This window comes from Diadema antillarum, unplaced genomic scaffold, assembly GCF_040938485.1.
Source record: "Diadema antillarum isolate AM-2024a unplaced genomic scaffold, OU_Dant_1.0 scf00000076, whole genome shotgun sequence".
In the NCBI taxonomy this organism is placed as follows: Eukaryota; Metazoa; Echinodermata; class Echinoidea; order Diadematoida; family Diadematidae; genus Diadema; species Diadema antillarum.
The window spans coordinates 1,180,365-1,190,545 of record NW_027270965.1 but is presented as its reverse complement, the minus strand read 5'-3'; the positions used below and the strand labels follow the sequence as shown (position 1 = coordinate 1,190,545).

Here is a 10,181-nt window from a genome sequence, read left to right as displayed (position 1 = left end):
TTTCTCCATTTAAAGATTGATTGTGTTTTAATATGAAAACATTGGAGGATGACAGTGGAGATGATGAAATACCAAATCAGTCAGATATGAAGTGGCTGGATTCAAGTTTGCCGGTAAGATACTGTTCAATTTATTGAAATACAATTAACTCTGCAATGTCATTAGTATGACACACGCAGAGAGTAAAAAAGAAGAGTTGAAATTATTTTTGAAAATTAATGCTTTTTCTCCACTGCAAATGCAGAACTCTGATAGAGTGCTTATTCAATCTAGAGAGAAAAAAAATTAAAAATAAATAAAAGTCCTCTAAAAATAAACTTGGATTTCATCAAACCCCTTGAACTCTCTGATTTTTTTCAAAAGTAAAGTGGAAGGGTCCACTTCGTGATTGTTCAGTGTATAATCCTGTATGTGTGTGTGTGTGTGTGTATGTTTGTGTGCATGTTGGTTGGATGTCAGTAGGGGTATTGAAATTCACAGTTTCTGTGTGAAAGGGTGAGTCTACTTGCCCTTGTTCTTTTGCTTCTTGTTTTGTTTTGTTTGTTTTTTCAACTACTGTATATGCTGCTGTTATTTTCGCGTGCAGATATTTTCTGAGGAGGTCACGGACATTTTTGCGAGATGTTGTTTTCGCGAATTAATACAGGCCTCCATAAGCGCACTACTACCTTAGTGTATGGTGACATTTTTTCACGTGTTGTTAAATTCGCGGTCCAACTGTGATTTGCGAAATTTGCGAAAATTAAACCCTCACAAAAATAACAGCTTACACAGTATCCATTCTAAAATGGGGTTTTGAAATGTTCAGTTTATGAATGGTTTCATGTGAAACAGAGAGAAGGGAATTGTTTTTAAAACTGTTAATGGTTATTCATTTCCTTTTTCTCAAGTTTTGATTGTTAATTGTTCATAAAGATGTAAAGTCAATGCATGAAAATCATTTAATTACCAAGATGAATATTTAATCTCCAATGGTCTTTTTATGCATCTGCCACGAAGTGGTGCCGGAGGCATTACGTTTTCGGGTTGTCCGTCCGTCCGTCCGTCCTTCCATCCGTCCGTCTGTCCGTCCGTCCTTCCGTCCGTAATGAATTTTGTGGACAGCGTAACTAAAAAACCTTTTGAGGTATCCTAATAAAACTTGGCATGTATGTGTATTAGGGTTTCAAGTTGTGCCTATCAACTTTTGTGTGCACATGCTCAAGGTCAAAGGTCAAAAGGTCAAGGTCAAATACATAAAATTTCACTATTTCCACCATATCTATGCAATGCCTAAAGATATTTTCTTGAAACGTAGTTTATACATGTATTACCCAATTAAGTTTCTCCGGTGAAAGTTTGGGGTCATGAGGTCAAAGGTCAAAGGTCAAAAGGTCAAGTAAAAATATTAAAACTTCACTTTTTGCTCCGTAACTTGGAAATTGTTCAAGGTATCTTCATGGAACATACATGTACTGACTGGCAGTGATTATCTAAAGAAGTTAGGGTTCATGGGGTCAAAGGTCAGGGTCAAAGGTCAAGGGCAACACTTCAAAATTTTACTATTTCCCTCATGTTTATGCAATGCCAGCAGGATTATTATTTTTTTTACACTTGGTGTACATGCATGTATAACCTAATAGAGATTCTCTGGAAAGTTTTGTTTTCCTTTTTTTTTTGCCTCAAAGGTCAAAAGGTCAAAGATCAAGTGAAAGTGCTGAACTAACTTTTTCCTCCATACAGGTATCTTGGAAGTGGCTCAAGTTATCTTGAAACTTACTACAACTGTACATATTTATGCATGTTCTGCCTGACAGTGATTATCTTATGAATTTTAGGGTCAAAGCCCAGATGAAAATGGTAACAATTTACTATTCAATACAGAAATTGCACTTTTTTTCCAATCTTGAAAATTACTCAATGCATAAATGTATGAATGGGTCAGAGTCAAGTTAAAGTCCTGAAATCCCCAAATACATGCTCTCCTATTCATCCAATTAAACCTAGGTCAAGGTGAACATTCAACACATTTGTGACAAACTTGTCATTTTGATATTTTGCCAATTTTGTGAAAATGTAATCACACATTGTCCACATGTACTATCTAGACCTGTTAGGAGAATCATGCATTATAGTGGAGGCATACCAGTCGCCATAGCGACATTTCTAGTTTTTTTTTTTTTTTTTTAATGTGAATTAATTTGTTGAGTGAGAACAGAACTATTTGAGAGTTGGGTAGGGTACCTACTCAGTGTGTGTCATTATGCTCTCTGTTTGAGCTGTAGATTTTGTATAATATACTTCATCAAGGAAATATGAATTTGAGGAATCCTGTTGCTGTATGATTTTTGTAGTGCCACCTAGAAACAAACATCTTCTCCATGTGGGAATCCATGTGTGCTATTTGCAGGTTTGTTCTGCACACACACACACACACACACACACAATTTGAGTGTGTCATATGTTATATAAAGGTGAATAAACATATTCCACTTTAACTGTAGGCCTACAATTTTCATTGATGATTTATCTGTGTTGCTTTGTGTAGTCGTATCATTTACCAAAAAAAAAAAAAACCACACCTGAATATGAATATGAATATTTCCACTTAAAAAGATAATATTAATGCATTATATGCTATTAAAGTCAAACAGTGATGATAAGTGAAACTAGAATAAAGAAATTGTTTGGTTCTTTGAAAAGGTACTTTCAGACACTTGGCTGATTTATGTGGAAAAATGTTTATTCCATCAGTATATTCCTTCTCATTTTCAACTATAGTTCCTTTAAATGCTATTAAAACATCCCTCAACATTGATACCATCTGGCAAAAATTTGTGAATCAAGGGTCTAGGGAGGTTCCTCATATTCTTAGGCTTTTTAGGTCTCAATCACAATTTCTGTAGAGCTCCCCCACTCAGGAGCAAGAGTGGAGGAGGAGACAATAGATTCCAATGTGAGGGGAGCTCAACCGCACAATGACCTATTGAACCGTGCTGAGCGTATCGCCAGGTAACTGCAAACAAGTACTGTGGGTAAATGGGTAAGACAGTCACTCCATGCCTAAACACAGGTGGTGGTATAGCAAAGCACTAGATGGACCGTGGTAGCTAGGCATGGCATATTACACAAATCTGGTGTGGGAACATTGATGTTGTTGTGGAGGTGACGATGGTGGAGAAATCGGCGTATGACCAGCTGGATAAGATCCAGGAATTAGTGAAGCTTGTGATAAACCATGTTGATCCTGAAGTACCTCACAGACCTGCACAGGTATACTTTCAAAGGTATTTGTGTATAGCATGTACACATTGCCTACACCGTGTAAACAGAGTGGCAGTATTAGAGGTCGAGTGTGAAGTGTGTGTAGGAGGTCATAAAATGCAGGTTGCCGTTAATGAGAGAAAATGCAGCAAAATGCGCTGATTTATTTTACCTGATGTAAATCAGGTAGCTTAATTGATGTGTTTTGTGGAAACTACAAAGCTAACATCGCTCGTACGTAGCTCTGTTTATGTCTCCTTTTTTTATTTGATTCTACAGTGGCAGCAATTAAAACATATGTGTGCATACAATACAGTCCCCTCTCTGTCCTTTGATATGATTCATGATTTATGGCAGAAAATCCCTACACAGTATTAAGTGTCATGCAGATCTGTGAAGATTATTTTCTGCTTCTAAACTGAAGATATGGCATTGTCATGCACATATACTGTCGGTTGATTAAAGGAATTTCTTTTCTACCAAACATTATCGCTGAATGTGTCGACTTGTTTTTGAGTTGTGTGAGGACTTTATCAGCACACATTTCAAGAACTGCTATTCTAAAGAGCATTTACACAATCATGACAATACTCCACCTGGGGCACATGTGTGTGTGGCAGTGTAATTCCAGTCATGTTTCATGTGTCTTTATATGAATATTTCATGGCACGTACACTAAAAACCTTTATCATCAAGGCACAAATTTCTGTTTTGGACTACATGTATTAATTATGTTTTTTTACCATAATGAGAGAAATGGAGGTTAGCTACACAGTAAATGGAATTTTCATTCACTGTTATGTACAAATTACAGATTGTGGAACATTGACATTGTCAATAGGATGTACTTTTTCACATCTTATGGTTTGATTGCCAGAGTCAGATCTACGGAGGCAGAGTGGAGTGTATGTGTTTATGGTTGTTGTTGTTTTTAAATGAGATCAGAGGCTTATGTCATGATATGGTTGTACAGATATTCTAAGCTGCCTCCAATACAATCTTCCTCAATTGTTTTACCCTCATTCTTTCCATGTGTACTTTGTTAGGACCGTGTCAAGATGAACCAACTACAGAATCTCCTCCATGATGCCCTGATTGCTACGGGTCATGTTGAGAACTGCGCCATCATCAGACGGAAGGACATCTCTTTGCGGGCCAGTTCAGCAGGCTTCACGGTAAAGACTCCATCTTCTTTACAGTATACGAATAATTTATGAGTTGTGAGTGCATAGGGCACGAATATCGCACGAGGCGCGAGATGAGCCACGGGTCTATTCAACAAGGCGCGTAGCGCCGCGTTGAATAGACCAGTGGCGAATCTCGCGCCGAGTGCGGTATTACGTGCCCCAATGCACGAACAAAATCATAAATTATTCGTTTTATACAACACCTTGTCCACAATCACAATACAAAATTAGTGACCGCCAACTCAGGAAGGCCCAAAAATAAATGTAACAATTAGGCAGAGAATTGTAAACCACCTTGCGTGTACTGCTTTCAAACACTCGTCATGATTCGACCACACAGTCACAGGAATCACGAACTCCGCAGGGTCTATACCCATTCTACGCTAACGTTAGATCGAGTTAGGCCTGACTGTTAGGTCGATCTGAGATGTCGGTAGATCTAGTAGTAGGTCTAGACTTTGTCTATTTCCGAAAATGATTTTATATAAAAACACAAAAAAATAATCAAATTACGGTTTCTCAACTTGAAATGAAATCTTGATGTTGGGATCACTGTGGTCCACGTAGCAGATCAGAGTCAAAAGTAAAAACACAGCAGTACCGCTAGGTGTAAAGGCCGCGATACATGCAACTAGCTATTAGGTAAAGTAACTGCGCGTACACGTTAACGTTGCAGTACTCCGCCGGCGCCGCGCCTGGTCTGTGAGACTTACCGGCAGCGCAGCGCAGCCGGCCAGCACGTACACTGTACAATGTAGTTTGCTGGCGCTTTGCTACGGGTGTGAGCCACAGAACTCTGTGAGCGGCCATGCATTAGTAGCCCCCCGCGAAGCCGTGCTATAGTACCTTCGAGCCGTGCTATAGGCCCATGCCAGGGGGCCTATTGTATGGCTGTCACTCTCAATGAGTTTGATAGGTATTTTCTATTGAATGTCATGTGACATGTTCTTGGCCAATCACAATTCGACATCATTCTGAGGTGTTGTATAATGTAGTATAGTGTCCCTGCCTTTTTGCCCTTCAAAGTAAAGAATCTGGTACCAACCTCAATATTTTGCCCCTCTTTATATAGGCACTTGAAAATGCATTTTTGTAGTATAAACCTTGGTGTGGTATTGAAACTACTTGTGACCTGTCGCCAAGAGAGCCTCCTGAATCACTAAACTGATTTATTTACTTTTTTTTATAACATTCTCCAAGTTTTACAGAAGCTTTCAAATGATGTATATATATCTCTGACTTTAACCTTTAAAAAATACAAAATACAGAAAGCTGTCTTGCAGTTTGAGAAAAAAATATAATTGAAATTTAGAAGCAGTTAAACAGGCAGCTGGGGATTCCGCATCTAAACATCATAGATCACTTACTTGAATAACTCCACAGATGCAGACTTAAAAGAAAAGCATATGACAATCAAAAATATTCAGAGAATTTGAGGTTTCCACAGGAGGCAGTTGAAATGCCAAAGCTTGATTTTTTTTTAGGAGTGTATCAAGTTCTTATTTTTCAGCCAAGTTGCCTTATTTTACATGCTCCTGATCTGCAGTGTCTGCGTCTTTTCTCACAATATCGTGTTGGAGGGACAGACACCTAATTGGGATAGATGCAGTCCCTTTTTTAAAGTAAATTACAGTGGAAATATAAAGCCCAGAGGAAAGGGTTACATACTTTGCAGCATGTTAGGCTTTCTTTTATTACTGTAACTACTGTCTGCTTGTGAATTATACTTTTAGATTTTCATCTTCATTTCCAAAGCATCCTTGCAAAGTTGGAATAGGAAAGGACTTACTTTCATGATTTTTTTTTTTAATTTCATATATTGCTGCATCTCTTAGAAAATATCTTCAATGTACTATCTGTATCTAGTGTACAGCTATTAAAGTAGTGTAAACTTTTTGTCCAAGTGGTCTGCAGGATACATTCGTGGAATATATTTGTATATAAGACTAAGAGCCACAAAACTCTTTTGCAATTTTTTACTGCTTGGCTTCCCTGCTCTTTGAGCAAACATGTTTACCTCCAGGTTGTATTATTTCCTTAAACTGGTATACCCAAATTCATGACAAGATAAGAATAAACTGAATACCAGGATGCTCTGTCAAAACTGTCTGTATATCTCATCCACTCTCCTTTGCATTTTCCTCTCCTTTGTGAACGTTGTGTTAATTGGCCATGGCACCATTTTTTTTTATTCCTCTCCTTTCTTGCTGGGTGTAGTTGACAGCTGATGAGATGCAGAAACTGATAGATGCCTTCAAGGACCCGCCGAGGACCAGACAGGACGGTCTCTACTTCCACGAGAGACACTACAAGTGTGTTCGGGCAGATAAGAACTCCATATATGCCAAGTGTGTGAGTATACACTGATGAGGGGGTAGGATCAGAGGGAGGGATACAGTTATTTGTGTCATCAGTAGGCTGAGACCCCAATTCATCATCTAGTTGGATTCCTGGCCAGATGTGTGGAATGAAGATTGAACAGTCTTTCAGATGTTTCTTTCATAAGTAACCCTGCATCACAAAACCACCAATAAGTTGGCAGACATAAATTTTTAGTCAAGGGTAGATTCTAAAAGAGCAGATTCTGAAAGAGTAGATTCTAAGCTTGAAAATGATGCAGTTGTAAATTCAATACAATTGGAGTTTCCTAACCTATCTATTAAATAATGGAAAGAGAGTATGCAATCTGGAAAAGTGTTTACTATTTAGAAAAGAGCCTTTTGAATTTAGGGTCTATTCAAGCACTTTAAGCCTCATCCTCATCAAGCTGCACTCTGTGCAATGAATGGGACAGAAGAAGAAAAAAACAACGGATGGAAACCTACATAGTAACCATAATGAAAGGATTTGCACACTGTATAAGTACAGTATTCATGACTGCTACAATTGTATTAACTTTCAAAGCAGTAGCAGCACCATTTCAAAAGTTATTCGAGTTGAAAGTGGAGAGTGTGCAGAGGGATTTTAATAAGTTTTTAAAAGAAAGTTTAAGAAGGTTGAAAGTTTTTAAAGGGGCCAGTACAGCATGCATAATCGTACCACTCAACAATAAAGTGTTGTAGAAAAACTGCAAAATTCACAATTTTCCAATCAAATTGTGATCCCAAAGTTTACAATTGTGCAGAAGGAGTGCTCTTTCAGAAAATATTAAAAACTATTGCTTTACCATGTTGTGATGTTGTGACCAAGATGTCAATTATCTCCTGGTGACTAGTACTGTTCAGATCATCCCACAACAGCTGATTAGGTTGATATTCAGATCATTTCACAAAAGCTAATTAGGTCAATGTTCAACACATTTCAATGCTACAACAAAATACCAGATACTGTAGAAGTGGAAATTTTCGTGGTGTTGAAATTTTCGCTCATTTCGCGCAACCAGAAACTAGCGCGAAAATAAAAGCACAGGAATATTTTTGCTTGCCATATGTTCCTGTACTTGGTGTCTTGATTCTGCGGAATTAAAAACACACGAAACTCTTCTCACCCGGCCAAGCACAAAAAATTAGTCATGTGAAAATATCCACTTTTACAGTATGTCTTTGTTGCATGTTATCTATAGCATTCAATTTCAGTCACCTGGTTTACACCATCCCAGAATATAATTCAGTGCATGATAATTATTCAGAAGACTACATCCCAAACTTACCTCAGACAATCTTCATGTCATAAAAATCACAATGCAGGACAAAGTCGGGATGGTCCTAGTGAAGACTGCCACACTCATCGTCATGGGAACGTACTCCGACAACATGTTTTCCAGTGTCTGTGTGGAAGCCATTGAGAAACTAGGTAAGACACTGTGCCAGACTAGTTCCCAAATTTCCTACATTTTGGCTTTCATACAATTAAAGCTTGAACAGGAAATGAGAAAGCCCTTACAAAGAAAAGGAAGTCCCAATATGTACATGTAATTCTGAGGCTTTTGTTTTTACCATAAATCTTATATCCCTGGTATGTAGTGTATTCCTGTTTAAAGTGCAACTCAAAACATTTCAGATGGCTACAGCTATAGCAACAGGTAGATAATGACCTAATGAGCTTTTAGCATCTCATTAGTTCTCATTTCTTCAAATGTTGCATGCCTCTACTGTGGAGTTGTATAAAACTCACCTTAGAGCTTTACCAAATGGCTAATACAGCCCCATCATTTAATCCAATGAAGTGCTGAGAAAGGTCAATATTTTAGTGCTACACTAATGACACAATCATTTTATCAGTGTTATTTGTTACAGTTGTACAATGGATCCTGAGAAAGCAATTGTTAGTTCTTCTATACCAGTTGTTTGGAGTGCCTGTATGTTAGAGGGCAACAGAGCAGTATACATATGACCAGCTCCGACTCAAACAAGGTGATCTCTATCCATGAGATAGATTTGGCATCTTTTGCATATTCCATTATATGTGATAAGAAAGCTGGTAAGAAAAGGAAATACACTCCCCAAAATTTAATCCTTATACATTGGTTTTATTTTAGCTTCTTATTTTCATTTAGATAGTGGTGTAATCCTCTGTATGTACAATGTATGTGTGTGTGTTTGAAAAATCTCTTTTGTGTAATGTGTTTAGAGAAGTCAAATGGAAACCAATGACTGTATAGGATAAGTAGGCCCTACTCCAAACAGTAGTGATTTAGTTTTTTGCTCCTTTTCTTCTCCCCCTTACAGCATCATACTTCGTAGAAAAGAGCAAATGAGGATCAACTCTGGTCCGTGAAAACCTTATGTCAGATCTGCGGACAGCTCAAGCTTTGGAAACTCCTCTTGGTCTGACTACCAGAGTGAAGAGATCCGTCCGTAGAACAGATCCGTCCGTCATGACACACCTTGCAGCCTGTTGGCATCATTCCGTCCGGGGAAACCTTCGCTTTAGAGAGGGAGAGCTTTGCATGGAAGTCCTCAAACGAAAAATGAGAGATTATCCAGGCGATGTTTATGATGCAAGAAATTTTGGCATGACTCTTTGCGCAGATAAATGACTGAATGATTACAGAGACTCGACACTTATTGGCAAAGTTGCTTCATAGCAAACGGCACACTTCTCTAATGGAGTGAATTGAGTCTTCTCAAGAACCTAGACTGTGTCAGAGACTTTAGGGCTAGGGAAATGTATTCTCTGTATAGGGTTTCTCATCATAATGACAGAAGAGAAAAAGAAAATGATAATACTGTTTTGACCGACAGGCAAATCATATATTTACAGAGCTGCGGAATACTGTGTACTATCACATGATATGTACAGATGAATGAATGCTTTAGTGATCATTAGCACATACTAGTATGTAAGCATACTCTTCATTCAGCTGTGTTGGTGCTGGTAAAGATAGTCTTGACAACTGCACTTACACTATTGATTGGTACATTCAGTAACCCTGCTTGCAAAAAGTTACAGCTGTCTTTCTACTTGCTTGTAAACTGTGTGTATGCAAATTTTTTTCAGTAAGGGTAAAACATAGTTTCCATAGCCTGCAGAAACTGTCCATATTTGCTTTATAATGGACACATTATGCATGAGAAATGTGTGAAATAATGATGTCATAACATGATTTTAGGTGGGTAACAACAAAAATGTGAAATACTAGCCAACAATGTACGCCAATATTATTGCAATCTGATATGTCCGATCGGTGTTGCAAAGTTCTTATGTTTTATAATCGATAAGCGGTAATCTACAAATCAGGTCATAGCAGTATCCATCAGTCTTCGCTGTGAGAGTGAATCGCATGCAACTTGTTGGGAAATATGATTGCTA

The 10,181-nt window shown here is 38.0% G+C and overlaps 1 protein-coding gene across 1 annotated transcript; it reads left to right on the top strand.

Annotated features, from left to right (window-relative positions):
- The first annotated feature begins 3,150 nt into the window (after positions 1-3,150).
- LOC139717537 (profilin-4-like) lies at positions 3,151-9,634 on the top strand. The gene is made up of 5 exons (XM_071629044.1): positions 3,151-3,252; positions 4,290-4,418; positions 6,648-6,782; positions 8,117-8,222; positions 9,098-9,634. The coding sequence occupies exons 1-5, from the start codon at positions 3,151-3,153 to the stop codon at positions 9,124-9,126; spliced, it is 501 nt and encodes a 166-aa protein (XP_071485145.1). The 3' UTR covers positions 9,127-9,634.
- Positions 9,635-10,181: the final 547 nt, after the last annotated feature.